General features: G+C 46.3%; 1 protein-coding gene across 2 annotated transcripts in view; it reads left to right on the top strand.

Annotated features, from left to right (window-relative positions):
- The first annotated feature begins 6,781 nt into the window (after positions 1-6,781).
- The window catches only part of PRPF3 (pre-mRNA processing factor 3), a 34,266-nt gene continuing 22,969 nt past the window's right edge, over positions 6,782-18,078 (top strand). The window contains exons 1-4 of one of the 2 annotated variants that reach the window (XM_063626076.1): positions 6,782-6,919; positions 9,892-10,084; positions 10,747-10,877; positions 13,631-13,777. In XM_063626076.1, coding sequence (XP_063482146.1) covers positions 9,940-10,084; positions 10,747-10,877; positions 13,631-13,777 — 423 coding nt within the window. In that variant the 5' untranslated portion in view covers positions 6,782-6,919; positions 9,892-9,939. The remainder of the gene's footprint in view (positions 6,920-9,891; positions 10,085-10,746; positions 10,878-13,630; positions 13,778-18,078) is intronic. The other variant, XM_063626077.1, reaches the window with a different exon arrangement.

The following is an 18,078-nucleotide window of genomic DNA, read 5'->3' on the forward strand; positions in this document are numbered from 1 at the left end:
CGGGCGCGGTGGCTCACGCTTGTAATCCCAGCACTTTGGGAGGCCGAGGCGGGTGGATCACAAGGTCAGGAGATCGAGACCACGGTGAAACCCCGTCTCTACTAAAAAATACAAAAAATTAGCCGGGCGTGGTGGCGGGCGCCTGTAGTCCCAGCTACTCGGAGAGGCTGAGGCAGGAGAATGGCGTGAACCCGGCAGGCGGAGCTTGCAGTGAGCCGAGATTGCGCCACTGCACTCCACCCCGGGCGACAGAGCGAGACTCCGTCTCAAAAAAAAAAAAAAAAAAAGTTAGCCGGGCATGGTGGCGGGCGCCTGTAGTCCCAGCTACTTGGGAGTCTGAGGCAGTAGAATAGCGTGAACCCGGAAGGCAGAGCTTGCAATGAGCCGAGATCGCGCCACTGCACTCCAGCCTGGGCAACGGAGCGTCTCAAAAAAAAGAAAAAGAAATAGATCTGCTCCTTGCCCTCATTTTGGAGAAAATATGTATACAGGCTGTCTTCAACTTTGTTCCCTTTATACAACCTAGTCTTAACAAATAAGATATGACACTTCTGAGTCACCTTTAAATCTGAATTTGAGGCCGGGAGCGGTGGCTCACTCCTGTAGTCCCAGCACTTTGGGAGGCCAAGGCGGGCGGATCACGATGTCAGGAGTGTGAGACCATCCCGGCTAACACAGTAAAACCCCGTCTCTTCCTTTTTTTGTTTTGAGACGGAGTCTCGCTCTATTGCCCAGGCTGGAGTGCAGCGGCGCGATCTCGGCTCACTGCAAGCTCCGCCTTCTGGGTTCAAGTCATTCTCCTGCCTCAACCTCCCGAGTAGCCGGGACTACAGGCGCCCGCCACCGCGCCCGGCTAATTTTTTTTTTATATTTTTAGTAGAGACAGGGTTTTACCGTGTTAACCAGTATGGTCTTGATCTCCTGACCTCGTGATCCACCCGCCTCGGCCTCCCAAAGTGCTGGAATTACAGGCGTGAGCCACCGCGCCCGGGAGGCTAAGGCAGGAGAATGGTGTGAACCCGGGAGGCAGACCTTGCAGTGAGCCGAGATGGCGCCACTGCACTCCAGCCTGGGTGACAGAGCGAGACTCCGTCTCAAAAATAAATAGTTAAAATAAATCTGAATTTGGTCTTTAGTACATTTTAATGATATTGAGCCATGACATAGTGTCATCTACCACAGTGGTAAGGCATGTTTGTGATAACAGAATCAGGCCTGTTACTTGGCATTATTCTCCTGGGGCTAAAGTTGCTTCTGAGCTCCCTCCAAAATACTAAGAGGTGGCTGAGATATGAAATTTTCTTTGTCTCTAAAAATTATCCCCCACTTGTTTTAATCTTCAGTCCTATTGCCCATGCTCCCCTAGAGCAGTGAACAATGATGGGTTTTAGCAGCTAGCCAGTTGAGAGGCCTCATAAATGCGATAGGTGGCTGAATAAAGTTCCAATCTGCTTATGCTGTGATGATAGGGAGAAAAACTTTTCACTCCTTGTTCTGGGAAGCTAGAAGATAATTTGCATGGTAGTTTAATGAGTAGGGGTTGCACTAATCCTTTAATCCCTGCATTGGTTTCAGAGGAGGGGTGGTTTGGTGTTTACCCAGTTACAGGATGATAGGTAAGTACCTCCTACCTTAAACTTGGGCACCTATGAAATCTCTTACCTGTTTAGTGAAGTGCCTCTGACAGGCCTGTTCCAATCATAATTTAAAGATCTCATAATCTAGTGCTCTGGAATCAGCTACCGCTTTAAAATTGGGACTCTGTTGAGTAATTTTTTTTTTTTGAGACGGAGTCTCGCTCTGTCCCCCAGCCTGGAGTGCACTGGCACGATCTCCGCTCACTGCAAGCTCCACCTCCTGGGTTCACACCATTCTCCTGCCTCAGCCTCCCTAGTAGCTGGAACTACAGGTGCCTGCCAGCATGCCTGGCTAATATTTTGTATTTTTAGTAGAGACGGGGTTTCACCCTGTTAGCCAGGATGGTCTCGATCTCCTGACCTCGTGATCTGCACTCCTTGGCCTCCCAAGGTGCTGGGATTACAGGCGTGAGCCACCGTGTCCGGCTTTGTTGAGTAATTTTGACACTGCACTTTCAAGTTTTCAGAGGTGCACCAAGTACAAAATAAGAGTTTGTATGTTAAGTGAGAATGCTAAGGAATAATCACTCACTGTATACTAACAAGGTTAAGGAATAGTGTTTACATAGGTAATTGAAGGGAAAAGAAAATGTTGGAACTTCCACTATGTGTCAATTACATATATAATTTTTATTTAGTCAAAAAAATCTGGATTCCATCATGATCTTGGTACCTTATTTAACATAAACCCTTGTGTCCCCTGTAAAATAAGGAAAATGGGGCCGGGCGTGGTAGCTCATGCCTGTAATCCCAGCACTTTGGGAGGCCGAGGCGAGCAGATCACAAGGTCAGGAGACCGAGACCATCCTGGCTAACACAATGAAACCCCGTCGCTACTAAAAATACAAAAAAGTAGCCGGACGTGGTGGCACGCACCTGTAGTCCCAGCTACTGAGGAGGCTGAGACAGGAGAATCGCTTGAACCTGGGAGGTGGAGATTACATTGAGCCGAGATCGTGCCACTGCTCTCCAGCCTGGGTGACAGAGTGAGATTCTGTCTGAAAAATAATAATAATAAGGATAATGGTATCTATAGTTTTTCTTTTATGTTTTATTTTTATTTTTGAGATGGAGTTCTGCTCTTGTTGCTCAGGCTGGAGTGCAATGGTGTGATCTAGGCTCACTACAACCTCCGCCTCCTGCCTCAAGCCTCCCGAGTAGCTGGGATTAACAGGCATGCGCCACCATGCCCAACTAATTTTGTATTTTTGGTAGAAACAGGGTTTCTCCATGTTTTTTTTTTTTTTTTTGAGACGGAGTCTTGCTCTGTTGCCCAGGCTGGAGTGCAGTGGCAGGATCTTGGCTCACTGCAAGCTCCGCCTCCAAGGTCATGCCATTCTCCTGCCTCAGCCTCCTGAGTAGCTGGGACTACAGGCGCCTGCAACCACGCCTGGCTAATTTTTTTTGTATTTTTAGTAGAGATGGGGTTTCATTGTGTTAGCCAGGATGGTCTCGATCTCCTGACCTCGTGATCCACCCGTCTCGGCCTCCCAAAGTGCTGGGATTACAGGTGTGAGCCACTGCACCCGGCCGGTTTCTCCATGTTAGTTAGGCTGGTCTCGAACTCCCGACCTCAAGTGATCCACCTGCCTCGGCCTCCCAAAGTGTGTGTGGATATCTGCTTTCCCCAGCATCATTTGTTAAACAGACTGTCCTTTCCACATTGAATAGTCTTGGCACCTTTGTCAAAAATCAGCTGACCATGGCCAGGCACAGGGGCTCATGCCTGTAATTCCAGCATTTTGGGAGGCTGAGGTGGGCAGATCATGAGGTCAAGAGTTTGAGACCAGCCTGGCCAATATGGTGAAACCCCTAATAAAAATACAAAAAACATTAGCTGGGCATGGTGGCATGTGCCTGTAGCCCCAGCTATTCGGGAGGCTGAGGCAGGAGAATTGGTTGAACCCAGGAGGCGGAGATTGCAGTGAGCCAAGATTGTGCCACTGCACTCCAGCCTGGGCAACAGAGGGAGACTCCATCTAAAAAAAAGAAAAGGCCGGGCATGGTGGCTTATGCCTGTAATCCCAGCACTTTGGGAGGCTGAGGCAGGCAGATCACCTGAGGTCGAGAGTTTGAGACCAGCCTGACCAACATGGAGATACCCCGTCTCTAGTAAAAATACAAAATGAGGCCGGGCGCAGTGGCTCACGCCTGTAATCCCAGCGCTTTGGGAGGCTGAGGCAGGCAGATCACGAGGTCAGGAGATCGAGACCATCCTGGCTAACACGGTGAAACCCCGTCTCTACTAAAACCACAAAAAATTAGACGGGCGTGGTGGCACGCACCTGTAGTCCCAGCTACTCGGGAGGCTGAGGCAGAAGAATCACTTGAACCCAGGAGGCGGAGGTTGCAGTGAGCTGAGATCGTGCCACTGCACTCCAGCCTGGGCGACAGAGCGAGACTCGTCTCAAAAAAAAGAAGAAAAAAAATACAAAATTAGCCTGGCTTGGTGGCGCTTGCCTGTAATCCCAGCTACTCCAGAGGCCAAGGCAGGAGAATTGCTTGAACCTGGGAGGCGGAGGTTGTGGTGAGTTGAGATCGCACCATTGTACTCCAGCCTGGCCAATAAGAGCGAAACTCCATCTCAAAAAAAGAAAAAAGAAAAAAAAAACAGCTGACCATATATGTGAGTGTTTATTCTGGGCTTTCTATTCTCCTTTTTTTTTTGAGACGGAGTCTCACTCTGTCGCCATGCTGGAACACAGTGGTGCAATCTCGGCTGGCTGCAACCTCCACCTCCCGGGTTCAAGTGATTCTCCTGCCTCAGCCTCCCGAGTAGCTGGGACTACAGGCGTGTGCCACCACGCCCGGCTAATTTTTGTATTTTTATTAGAGACGGGGTTTCACCATGTTGGCTAGCATGGTCTCGATCTCTTGGCCTCGTGATCCGCCTGCCTCGGCCTCCCAAAGTGCTGGGATTACAGGCATGAGCCACTGCGCCCAACCCTCTATTCTCTTTTGTTGGTTTACCTGCCTGTTCTTATGCCAGTACCACACTAACTGTGTCTTACACATTACATTTAATCTTCATGATACCTTTTTGAAATAGAGATTCTTATTCTATAATTGAGGAAACAATCTCAGAAAAAATTACCTGAAGGAAACACAGCTAGTAACTGGAAAGCTACAGTTTAAATGTATCCAATTCTAAAAATTGGAAATAAAATCACTTTTGTTTTGTTGAGACGGAGTCTCCCTCTGTCGCCCAGGCTGCAGTGCAGTGGCACGATCTTGGCTCACTGCAACCTCCACCTCCTGGGTTCAAGCAATTCTCCTGCCTCGGCCTCTGAGTAGCTGGGATTACAGGTGCCCACCACCATACCCAGCTAATTTTTGCATTTTTTTTAGTAGAGATGGGGTTTCACCATGTTGGGCAGACTGGTCTCAAACTCCTGACCTCAAGTGATCCACCCACCTCGACCTCCCAAAGTGTTGGGATTACAGGCATAAGCCACCACACTTGGCCTAAAATCAGTTTCTAGAAACACATTTCTCCATAGGGCATTGAACCCAGACTGTTAGAAGCACTGGAACAAAATAAATTTACAACAACCCTGCAACGTTGAAACTCATTAACCCATTCAACAGACTTTTTTGAGTGAATATTTTGTGAGACATTGGTGTTAGAAGCTGTAGGTGGGGAAACTGATTTGTGAATAAGTTGAGCAGCGGGTTCAAACTCCCCCAACTTGTTCCTTCAGAGCCAGGCTTTATCCTGTTTTGTCATGCTGCCCCATCAGGGAAGGTGTGGCTTGGTATGTACATTGTTATCTTTAGATACAAAAATCTCCTACTATCTGGGGAATGTGAATAACCTCCCTGAAGAACAACTGCATCTTCTAGTGAGCCTACCACCAAGAAGACATTTTGGAACTTTAGTTTGGATAGCTTATAATATAAAAATAATGGAATTTTTTCCATTTCTCATATAAGAAATTGTGTCATAATACTGGACATTCTTTTTCCAAACTATCTTTGCCCACACACATGTTGTTATGAATTATTGATTTAAAGAGTCAGTAGGGGCTGGGCGTGGTGGTTCAACCCTGTAATCCCAGCACTTTGGGAGGCCGAGGTGGGCGGATCACGAGGTCAAGAGATGGAGACCATCCTGGCCAACATGGTGAAAACCCGTCTCTACTAAAAATACAAAAGTTAGCTGGGCGTGGTGGTCGCGCGCCTGTAGTCCCATCTACTCCGGAGGCGGAAGTTTCAGTGAGCCGACTGCACGCCAGCCTGACGACAGGGCGAGACTCTGTCTCAAAAAATAGAAAAATAAATAAAAAATAAAGGGTCAGTAGGTTAGACCCTCATTTTGGAGAAAAGTTAATATATAGACCTATTGAAAGAATGGAGAAAACAATACTAGTAGGTCTCACTTGTCATTTATTGAGCCCAAAGTGCTGGGATTACAGGCGTGAGCCACGGCGCCCGGCCTGACACCACTGTTAAATTAGGGAGAAAGGTTAAGGAGGGGTGGCTAATTCTAGTGATCAGGACTGTGAAAGGGTTTACTTTCTACCAGAAAGGCTGTGTTTGAACACAAACGCAGAAGCCTCTCTCTTCATTCTAGCCTAAGTTTACTTTTACGCACTTTTTCTCCATATGAGGAAAACAGCAAGTAGCCCAATTTCCGCTTCAGGAAGTTAAAGACATTAACTTGGCAGAAATCGGCCCGGCGCGGTGGCTCACGCCTGTAATCCCAGCACTTTGGGAGGCTGAGGCGGGCGGATCACGAGGTCAGGAGATCGAGACCATCCTGGCTAAATGGTGAAACCCCCCTCTCTACTAAAAATACAAAAAATCAGCCGGGTGTGGTGGCGGGCGCCTGTAGTTCCAACTACTCGGGAGGCTGAGGCAGGAGAATGGCGTGAACCCGGCAGGCGGAGCTTGCAGTGAGCCGAGATCGCGCCACTGCGCTCCAGCCTGGGAGACAGAGCGAGACTCCGTCTCAAAACAAAAAACAAAAACAAAAAAAAGCTAAAAAAAAAAAAAAAAAAAAAAAACCTTGGCAGAAATCTAGCTAATAGGTTTAGCCTGGGAAATAGAAAGCAAGGAAATTGCTCAGGGAAACTTTTCGGTTCTGCGACGTTCAGCCTCCAAGAAAGTGGCAAATACGGCTGCGCGAATTAGCGGCCCGCCCCCCACCCCTTGGTCACGTGTTGGGAGACAGCGGCGTGGCGGCGGCGGTGGCGGTAGCGACGGCAGGCCGTAGGGCGGTCAGAAGGTTTCCGGTTCCGGTGTAACGTTCGGGCTCCGTCTCAGGGGCTGAAGTTTGTGAGGTGAGTAGTGGCCCCGGGCCCAGAGAGGGTAATTCCAATCCGCGCCACTGTGGCCCGGGGCTCAGTCCAAGGGGAGGACCGAAGCGGGAGGGTTCAGCGGGAAGGAGTGTGAAAGGAGTACCTGGTTTGGTGGGAGAAGAGGTTGGAATGAGATTGTTGAGAGGAAAAGGGCGGGGGCGGGAAGGAGACCGGGTGGGGAGACCAGCTCTGGGGTGAGGAGTTTAGGTAGAACAAGGTAGAGTAAGAGACTGGTTGAGTGACTGAGAGAGTAAAAATGAAGATTGGGGGCTGCAGAGGGAAACTCAGGTTGTAGCAAACAAGAGCACAGAGTAAGGAATTCCTTCAGAAGACTGGATTTGGATTCTGCTGCCTGCTCATTGAGAGGAGAGATCATTGTATCTCGCTCTCCTTCCGTACCCCCACTACACCCGCACCTCGCATTTGATTAGTGACAAAGCTAATTACCGTTTGAAACTTTTTTTGTCTGTTGGCTGTTTAGTTTGCACATCATCTTATGGAGGTAACAATGGCACCTCATTTATTGCTTTGAGCTTTCAAATTGCTTATACTTTCTAGCCTATCATTCAATTCTAGTGGAATATAAGACCCGTTAAGGTGAGGACTCTTATTAGTTTTGCTCACTGTTTTATGTATCCACCGCACCTAGGACATTGCTTGACACTTAGTAGTTACTCAATAAATATTTATTGAATGAATTACGATGTAAATATGGCAGTCCTCATTTTCTAAGATGAGTAAACTGTGGCTCCAAAGAATTAATTAACTTGCCTAAGGGCTTGTAAATGGTGGAGCTCAGTGTCCCAACTGTTCTGTGTGAACTCTTGTTTTCACTTTCTATGGCGTCTGGATATGCCGCTTTTGTGCAATACATGTGTAACATGTAGAAATTGGTAGGCTGTATATCTACTCATTATGGGGTAATAGAGCCACCATAGAATTACTCACGTAACTTGTCACTGAGGCAGAAAATCTTTCAGTCTTAGTTTCATCACTTCAATCTTCTAGCTTCCTTTGGATATACCAAAAATGAGTCTACTATTTGGCAGCAAGTCTTATAGACTCTAGTATAGAGGCTAAACCTACCAAGAATGTAGAAGTTAATCAGACTGGATTTTTTGGAGAAAAGATGTCTTAAAACATCTTGAAAGACTGATTCCCAGATCTTTGATGAATGGCACTGCTGGGAATAGCTGAGCTTGGAAATTGAGGTCAGTCAATTTATTGACTCCCATTTAGGCACCTTTTTTTTTTTTTCCCTGAGACGGAGTCTTGCTCTGTCACCCAGGCTGGAGTGCAGTGACACGATCTTGGCTCACTGCAACCTCCACCTTCCATGATCAAGGGATTCTCCTGTCTCAGCCTCTGGAGTAGCTGGGATTACAGGTGCAGGTCACCACGCCCAGCTAATATTTGTATTTTTAATAGGGATGGGGTTTCACTGTGTTGGCCAGGCTGGTCTCGAACTCCTGACATCAGGTAATCCACCCGCCTCGGCCTCCCAAAGTGCTGGGATTACAGGCGTGAGCCACCACACCTGGCGCTTTTTTTTTTTGGAGACACGGTTTCACTCTGTCGCCCAGGCTGGGGTGCAGTGGCATGATTTTGGTTCACCGCAACCTCCGCCTCCTGGGTTCAAGTGATTTTCCTGCCTCTGCCTCATAAGTAGCTGGGGTTACAGGTGCCCACCACCTCACCTGGCTAATTTTTGTATTTTTAGTAGAGATGGGTGCAATGGGTCACGCCTGTAATCCCAGAACTTTGGGAGGCCAAGGTGGGCAGATCACTTGAGGTAAGGAGTTACCTGGCTGGTATGGTGAAACCGCATCTTTACTAAAACTACAAAATTGGCCAGGCGTGGTGGTGCATGCCTGTAGTCCCAGCTACTCGGGAGGCTGAGGCAGGAGAATCAAGCAAACCCAGGAGATGGAGGTTGCAGTGAACCAAGATTACGCCACTGCACTCCAGCCTGGGCGACAGAGTGAGACTCTGTCTCAAAAGAAAAATGAGGGTATTCTTTTCTGAACTGAAGGATCATCAGGTCAGCTGATGGAGACCCTGTAGATTGAACATGATAATTACCTGTATGCAGAATTCCCACTGGGATGAATATGACCACAGAGAAATGTGACAGAACATTCTTAAAGATCATGAAATTTAATTTAATATCTAGGATGATTGACCTGGATAAACCCTCTTTTACTTGCATACCTTAAAAGAAGGGAATCCTACATAAGTCAGGGTTGGGTTAGGGAATGCCTGCCTGGAAGTAGGGAGAATGGAAAAGTTGGCCTCTGGATGGGCTTTTTTAGTTCTGTTTTAGTGTTACTAGGTTTGCAAGTCCTTGTTGATATGACAGGATCAAGAAAGAAGCTAGAACTAATTTCTCAGACTTAGCTTATTCACAGTTTGTTTATTCCGCAGATTTCATTGATCAACTTAATAGAGTTAAAAATCAAATGGGATTTCTTTCTGCTTTGAGATACGGTTCTTGGGGAAGATATTAGCCTTCAAATAAGTTGGAAAAACTTGTCTAGGGATTGAGAATAGGGGTGGGGAATGCATTCCTGATGTACTAACCATTTCCCTGGATCACTTTAGTCTTTTTTTTTTTTTTTTTTTTTTTGAGAGAGAGTCTCGCTTTGTCGCCCAGGCTGGAGTGCAGTGGTGCGATTTTGACTTGTTACAAGCTCCACTTCCCTGGTTATTCCCCTGCCTCAGCCTCCTGAGTAGCTGTAATCACAGGCACATGCCACCATGCCCAGCTAACTTTTTTGTGTTTTTAGTAGAGACAGAGTTTCACCATGTTGGCCAGACTGGTCTCGAACTCCTGACCCCAGGCAATCCATCCACCTTGGCCTCCCAAAGTGCTGGGATTACAGGCGTGAGCCACTGCACCCAGCCCACGTTAGTCTTTTCTTAATCTCTAACTTGTCTCTTTTTTTTTTTTTTAGGTGTAGTATTGAGTCCTGTTTGAGCTATTGTTCTCTTTTTCCTGAAAAATGGCACTGTCAAAGAGGGAGCTGGATGAGCTGAAACCATGGATAGAGAAGACAGTGAAGAGGGTCCTGGGTTTCTCAGAGCCTACGGTGGTCACAGCAGCATTGAACTGTGTGGGGAAGGGCATGGACAAGAAGAAGGCAGCTGGTATGTACTTTTCTGCATCTTTTGTCTTAACATATAGGGTGGCCCCAAACACTGCTTTGAACTTCCCCAAAATTCTCTCTGTTGGGAACATCTAAAAAAAGGGCAGGCCATATTTTATTTTCACCTATATTATAGTGAAAATAGGCTAAATAATAATTTGCTTTTTCTCTTATTGCTTATTTTTTATGTTATTCGTGATAGATTTTAAATCTTCTTTGGCTACCATACTGAGTCACCTAAGTTAGATTTACTTAGGAAGTGTGCTTACGTCAGATAGGGCATATTCAGATTCAGATTTAACATCTCAACATATAAAAATCTTTATGAAATACATGAAAAAGCTTGAAGGAGGTAGATTTTGTTAATGGTAGTCTTCTACAACTTGCTATTTGGGAAAGGTGAGGGTGGTTATTCATCTTAAACTTGATGTTCAACGTAAACAGTTTGCTCTGACTGCACCACTTCCCACTCCAAAAAATTATAACTATTTTCACCTCACAGGGCAAGGTCATTCAATGTAAGAGAGATGGGAATCCTACAAAAAACTTAAAGTTTGTTTCACTCCTGGGAATAAAATTCCAGTGTTGGTACCTGTTATAGGCTTAGTATTAGACTATGTACTCTTACCTTTCCAACCCTACCACCGCCTTTCTTCCTGTCAGATCATCTGAAACCTTTTCTTGATGATTCTACTCTCCGATTTGTGGACAAACTGTTTGAGGCTGTGGAGGAAGGCCGAAGCTCTAGGCATTCCAAGTCTAGCAGTGACAGGAGCAGAAAACGAGAGCTAAAGGTAGGTTACAATTTACTGTCTAATGAGCTCAGGACTGTTTTGAATGGTAACAGAGTTGCTGAGCTTACGAGTTCACACGCTGATATCCTCTATTTAGAGCAGCAAATGTTCAAGAGAGGTACTTAGACATTAAAGTAGGAGAGGTGAATTTGTGTCATCACCATCTGAACTACCTCTAAGTTCATGGGTTGAAATATCCAAAGAAATAATTGGCAGCTTTGTCTTTTTTTAGATAACAGGAGTCTTGGTTCTCATGTTTCTCCATATTTCCTTTTTTTCCTTCTTACTGTTACTTATAAACTGATTGCTCTAAGATTTTATGTTTGATTTATTTGAGGCCTAATAAGTTGTGACTCCACTGGTACCTGAGCTGTAGACCTCATTGTTGCCTCTTTGTAGAGGTTTCTCTGCAATGCACTTGTAGATAGAATACCAAAAAATAACTATTATTTATTATATTCTTGAGAGCTTACCATTTGCTCTATGGCATATTGCTGGTCCTCTGGTGCCATGAGTGAAACACTTGGAGGAGTTGTCAGTACCCCTTAACTACTACATTTTTTATTCTGTAGTTGCTGACTGATCCTGGCCTCTTTCAGTATTAGCAGTATCAAGTAGCCTATCTTTCTTTTTTTTTTTTTTTTTTTTTTTTTTGAGACAGAGTCTCGCTCTGTCGCCCAGGCTGGAGTGCAGTGGCGCAATCTCGGCTCACTGCAAGCTCCGCCTCCCGGGTTCACGCCATTCTCCTGCCTCAGCCTCCGAGTAGCTGGGACTACAGGCGCCCGCCACCGCGCCCGGCTAATTTTTTGTATTTTTTAGTAGAGACGGGGTTTCACCGTGGTCTCGATCTCCTGACCTCGTGATCCGCCCGCCTCGGCCTCCCAAAGTGCTGGGATTACAAGCGTGAGCCACCGCGCCCGGCCTAAGTAGCCTATCTTTCTACTCATTTCCCAGTATCTCTCTTTAGAAAAAAAAAATGTTCTGTGACTCCTATCAAACCTTCCAAAGTTCTTTTGATACCTTGGCTATCCCATTACTTTTCCTGAGGGAAGAGAGTGAATAAGTAATGTCTGCTTGGTCCCCTGGCCAGGCTATGGAACTAAAAAAAAAAACCAGAGAGATTTGTGCCCTTTGTGTTTGGAGCATTGTAGGGTGATCAGAGAAGGAGAGATAGTCCTTGCTTTGAAACAATTTGTAATTTGTCAGGCACTGTGGCATGTGTCTGTAATCCTAGCTACTTGGGAAGCTGAGGCAAGAGGATCTCTTGAGCCCAGGAGTTGCAGTTTAGAAGAGGCAGGGGTATCACAAAATATATATTCACGTATTATAAAATCTAAGTAGCAGTTTCATGTAAATTTTAGGGTTGGTTCTAGAATTTCAGACCTATGTTGAATTGAATTTTGTTATATTTAAGGTGGAATGATTGATCCACAGTATACACAGATCTGTACAGTGAAGATTATTGGTCACAATAGGGCATACTTCTTTTTTTTTTCTTTTTTTTTGGAGGGTGCGTCTCACTCTGTCACCCAGGCTGGAGTACAGTAGCACAATCTCGGCTCACTGCAACCTCCACCTCCCAGGTTCAAGTGATTCTCCTGCCTCAGCCTCCTGAGTAGCTGGGATTGCAGGCATATGCCACAATGCCTGGCTAATTTTTGTATTTTTAGTAGAGATGGGGTTTCATCATGTTGATCAGGTTGGTCTCGAACTCCTGACCTCAAGATCTGCTCGCCTCGGCCTCCCAAAGTGCTGGAATTACAGGCATGAGCCACTGCGCCTGGCCAGTAGGGCATACTTCTGTATGAGTGCTGAGGGCATGCTGTGAATGAAGTGACTACATTGGGTGGGATTAATAAAAATGGCTTCTTGAAGGAGGTGTCTAGATAGCCTTGGGATACGGGTCCCATTTTTGGTCCATTCAGGTCCCCACCCCACACAATATATTATGGGAGAGTCCTTTTTCTTGAACTGTAGGAGTTCCAGGAAGCGCTCGCCCCTGGCCGAGGATATGTCCTTGCAAAACACGAGCCCTCCTAGTGAAGAGGGGATGTCACCCAAAGCCTACCACCGGTGTGTACATTTGCTTTTTCCCATTGTCCCTTCCAGTTGGCCACTCTCGGTCCTGTTAAATTCACCTTGCAAATTAGTCATCATATTTGAGTTCCCATTGTTTGATGAAAACAAAGGGTTAATGGGGATTACTGAAGAAGAAAAAGAAAGCCCCTGTCCTGGAAGAGCTTAGACTTAGTTGGAAAAACTATACTAACATTGAAATACTTAACACTTGGCAAACAGAATATCAGCAATGTAATTTAACCTAATATGAACCAAGCTCTTACATGCTAAGAGAATGTGAAACAAAAGTTTAATCAGAGTGGGATAAGGTTATAATGAGGAAAACTTCTTGGAGGAGGTGAGTTTTAGGCAGGATTTGGAACAGGGGTTGTGGAAAAGTTGAGAGAAATCATTATAAATGTGGGCAGTAGCAATTGCAAAGACCTTGAGATGGGAACATTTATAAGAACATGGGAATGAAATTTGTTTGACTGGATTAGGAGAATGTTGAAGTTGGGTGAGATGGTCCACTTGGTGGAGAGTCTAGTAGACCCTGCTTCTGGCAGGTGGCTATTTGCAAGGTTGTGTCATATTCCCCTGGGAATAGCCAGAAGATGCTGGTAGGGGCTAGGAAAATTCTTCCCTTCTCCCCACGGGGAGGGATACAGCTTTTCTTTCATCTTGGGTTCCCTTAGGAGGTGTTTGGTGATGACTCTGAGATCTCTAAAGAATCATCAGGAGTAAAGAAGCGACGAATACCCCGTTTTGAGGAGGTGGAAGAAGAGCCAGAGGTGATCCCTGGGCCTCCATCAGAGAGCCCTGGCATGCTGACTAAGCTCCAGGTTAGTAATTAGGGACTGGAAGCAAAGTGGTTTTGTGAGTTGAAGAAGCAAAAGGTCCATGGGTCTGTATTTATTGTGGATTTTTTTTTTTTTTTTTTTTTTTTGAGATGGAGTTTTGCTCTTGTCGCCCAGGCTGGAATACAGTGGCGCGATCTCAGCTCACTGCAACCTCCGCCTCCCGGGTTCAAGCAATTCTCCTGTCTCAGCCTCCTGAGTAGCTGGGATTACAGGCACCCACCACCAAGCCCGGCTAATTTTTGTATTTTTAGTAGAGACGAGGTTTCACCTTGGCCAGGCTGGTCTTGAACTGATCTCAGGTGATGCACTCACCTCAGCCTCTCAGAGTGCTAGGATTACAGGAGCAAGTCACCGCGCCCAGCTATGTTTTTGTATTTCTTTTAGTAGAGACAGAGTTTCACCGTGTTGGGCAGGCTGGTCTTGAACTTCTGACCTCAGGTCATCTGCCCACCTTGGCCTCCCAGAGTGCTGAGATTACAGGCGTGAGCCAGCGTGCCTCGCCTTATTGTGATCTTGATTTGAATTAGTGTTTAGCATTTGGGGAAACTTTTTTTTTTTTTTTTGAGATGGAATTTCACTCTGTTGCCCATGCTGGAGTGTAGTGGCGTGATCTCAGCTCACAGCAACCTCCACCTCCCAGGTTCAAGCGATTCTCCTGCCTCAGCCTCCGGAGTAGCTGGGACTACATGCGAACACCACTATGCCTGGCTAATTTCCGTATTTTTAGTACAGATGGTATTTTGCCATGTTGGCCAGGCTGCTCTGGAACTTCTGGCCTCAAGTGATCTGCCACCTCAGCCACCCAAATGGCTGGGATTACAGGTGTGAGCCACCGCGCCAGGCCAGCATTTGGGAAAATTTTATTTCCTGCTTTATGTTTTAGCATTCTTTGATTTGACCAGGAGTATTCCAGGTAAGGGTATTGAAATTGCCATTTACTGCGGCGAGCAAAGTGTGTTATGTACATTATTTGCCTAATTACCTATGTCATTGAGTCATTGAGAAAATTAAATGAAATGATCAGAACTCATCTTGATGACAGAGGAGAATTTCCAAACATAATGCAAAGAAGATATAATCCACTAATAAATAATTTTAAGTTGACTTTGTATTTTTTTAAACAGGAAGTATTTGTGTTTTTTCAATTGGCATCGTTAAATAATTTTGATACCACATAAACAATAAGTGTTTCTTCTACCATTTAATATTTGAGGGGGGTAATAGAACATATACAGAAATATGGATGGGTGGATTTGCATATATGTGATATTTACAGAAGGAAAGAAATGGATTTTTTTTGTGTGTGTGTGAGATGTCTCTCTCTGTCACTCAGGCTGGAGCGCAGTGGTGCGATTTCAGTTCACTGCAGCCTCCGCCTCCCAGGTTCAAGTGATTCTCCTGCCCCAGCCTCCCAAGTAGCTAGGACTATAGGCATGTGCCACCGTGCACAGCTAATTTTTGTATTTTTAGTAGAGACAGGGTTTCACCATGTTGACCAGGCTGGTCTGGAACTCCTGACCTCAAGTGATCTGCCTACCTTGGCCTCCCAAAGTGCTGGGATTATAGGCGTGAGCCGCCGTGCCTAGCCTGTTTTTTTTTTTTTTTTTTTTTGAGACGGAGTCTCGCTCTGTCGCCCAGGCTGGAGTGCAGTGGCGCAATCTTGGCTCACTGCAAGCTCTGCCTCCCGGGTTCACGCCATTCTCCTGCCTCAGCCTTTCCGAGTAGCTGGGACTACAGGCGCCCGCCACGATGCCCGGCTAATTTTTTTTTTTGTATTTTTAGTAGAGACGGGGTTTCACCGTGGTCTCGATCTCCTGACCTCATGATCCGCCTGCCTCGGCCTCCCAAAGTGCTGGGATTACAAGCGTGAGCCACCGCGCCCAGCCCGCCTAGCCTGTTTTTGTTTTTCAGGCAAGGTCTCACTTTGTTGTCCAGGCTAGAGTTCACTGGCGAGATCTTGGCTTACTGCAACCTCTGCCTCCCGGGCTTGAGTGATCCTCCCACCTTGGCTTCCCAAGTAGCTGGGACTACAGGTCACCATGCCTGGCTGATTTTTGTATTTTTTTTAAAGATAAGAGTTCTGCCACGTTGCCCAGGCTGGTCTTGAACTCCTGGGCTGAAATGATCCTCCTGCCTCAGCCTCCCAAAGTGCTGGACTTACAGGCGTGAGCTACCACGCCCAGCTAATTATTTTCTTTTATTTTTGGGAGGGATGGAGTCTTGCTCTGTCACTTAGGCTGGAGTACAGTGGCGCGTTCTCGGCTCACTGCAACCTCTGCCTCCCGGGTTCAAGCTATTCTCCTGCCTCAGCCTCCTGAGTAGCTGGGACTACAGGCACGTACCACCATGCCCGACTAATTTTTTGTATTTTTAGTAGAGACGGGGTTTCACCATATTAGCCAGGATGGTCTCTATCTTCTGACCTCGTGATCTGCCCTCCTCGGCCTCCCAAAGTGCTGGGATTACAGGCATGAGCCATCGCGCCAGGGCCAATGATGTTTTTTATGGAGAATGGGGATGGACGTATTCACAATATATCCTTTTGTTATGTTTCTTTCTTTTTTTTTTTTTTTTTGAGACTGAGTCTCGCTCTGTCGCCCAGGCTGGAGTGTAATGGCGCGATCTCGGCTCACTGCAACCTCCACCTCCCGGGTTCAAGCTATTCTTCTGCCTCAGTCCCTTGAGTAGCTGGGATTACAGGCACGCGCCACCACGCCTAGCTAATTTTTTTGTATGTTTAGTAGAGACAGGGTTTCACCATGTTGGTCAGGCTGGTCTCGAACTCCTGACCTCATGATCCGCCTGCCTCGGCCTCTCAAAGTGCTGGGATTACAGACGTGAGCCACCGGGCCCAGCCTGTAATTTTTCATTTTATTTTATTTTAGTTTTTGAGACGGAGTCTCGCTCTTGCACTGTTGCCTAGGCTGGAGTGCAATGCCGTGATCTCAGCTCACTGCAATGTCCGCCTCCTGGGTTGCAGCAGTTCTCCTGCCTCAGCCTCCTGAGTAGCTAGGATTACAGACGTGCATCACCATGTCCAGCTAATTTTTGTATTTTTAGTAGAGACGGGGTTTCACCATGTTGGGCAGGCTGGTCTCAAACAACTGACCTCATGATCCACCCGCCTCGGCCTCCCAAAGTGTTGGGATTACAGGTGTGAACCACCACGCCCAGCCCTGTAATTTTTAATTTTTTTATTTTCTTTCCTTCTTTATTTATTTAGAGACGGAGTCTCCCTCTGTTGTCCAGGCTGGGGTGCAGTGGCATGATCTTGGCTCACTGTAACCTCCGCCTTCTGGATTCAAGCGCTTCTCCTGCCTCAGCCTCCTGAGTAGCTGGCATTACAGGCACCCACCACCACACCCGGCTAATTTTTGTATTTTTATTAGAGACGGTGTTTCACCATGTTAGCCAGGCTGGTCTTCAGCTCGTGACCTCAAGTGATTCGCCCACCTCAGCCTCTCAAAGTGCTGGGATTACAGGCATGAGCCACAACACCCGACACTTCCGTAATTTTTGAATTTTGAATATATTACCTATTCAAGAAAAAATATTAAAGACAAATGTTTAAAAATATCTTGAAGCAGTTTAAGAACAGGTCTGTTTTGCAAAATGCGAGAGGAGTTGTTTGGCCATACCCTCAAAGCTTATCATTCTGAACTTCTTTAGGACAGAAGGGGTTTATAGAGACTAGGGATCAGGTCTTTGCACCATCGTCTCTTGTTCCCCGAACTAGTAGTTCAAGTACTAATATCATGATTTTTTAAAAAAATTAAGTATAGGCTGGGCGCAATGGCTCACACCTGTAATCCCAGCATGTTGGGAGGCCTAGGTGGGCGGATCACGAGGTCAGGAGATCGAGACCATCCTGGCTAACAGGGTGAAACCCCGTCTCTACTAAAAATACAAAAAATTAGCCGGGCGTGGTGGTGGGCACCTATAGTCCCAGCTACTTGGGAGGCTGAGGCAGGAGAATGGCATGAACCCAGGAGGCAGAGCTTGCAGTGAGCCGAGATCGTGCCACTGCACTCCAGCCTGGGTGACGGAGTGAGACTCCATCTCAAAAAAAAAAAAAAAAAATTAAGTATAATATTTTGTGTAGGTTCTGTTAGGTTTGCATGCATTATTTAAGTGGTTACACTAGACTTATAAGGTAGGTACTGTTTTTTTTCCCCCTTCTAGACACTTAGGAGGTTTAGAGACTAAGTTCCCTATCCAAGATAACAAAGGCAGTAAGTGGCAGAGTTAAGATTCAAACTCAGGTTTCTCTGACTCCAGAGGCT

Source organism: Symphalangus syndactylus, chromosome 12, assembly GCF_028878055.3.
Source record: "Symphalangus syndactylus isolate Jambi chromosome 12, NHGRI_mSymSyn1-v2.1_pri, whole genome shotgun sequence".
Lineage (NCBI taxonomy): Eukaryota > Metazoa > Chordata > Mammalia > Primates > Hylobatidae > Symphalangus > Symphalangus syndactylus.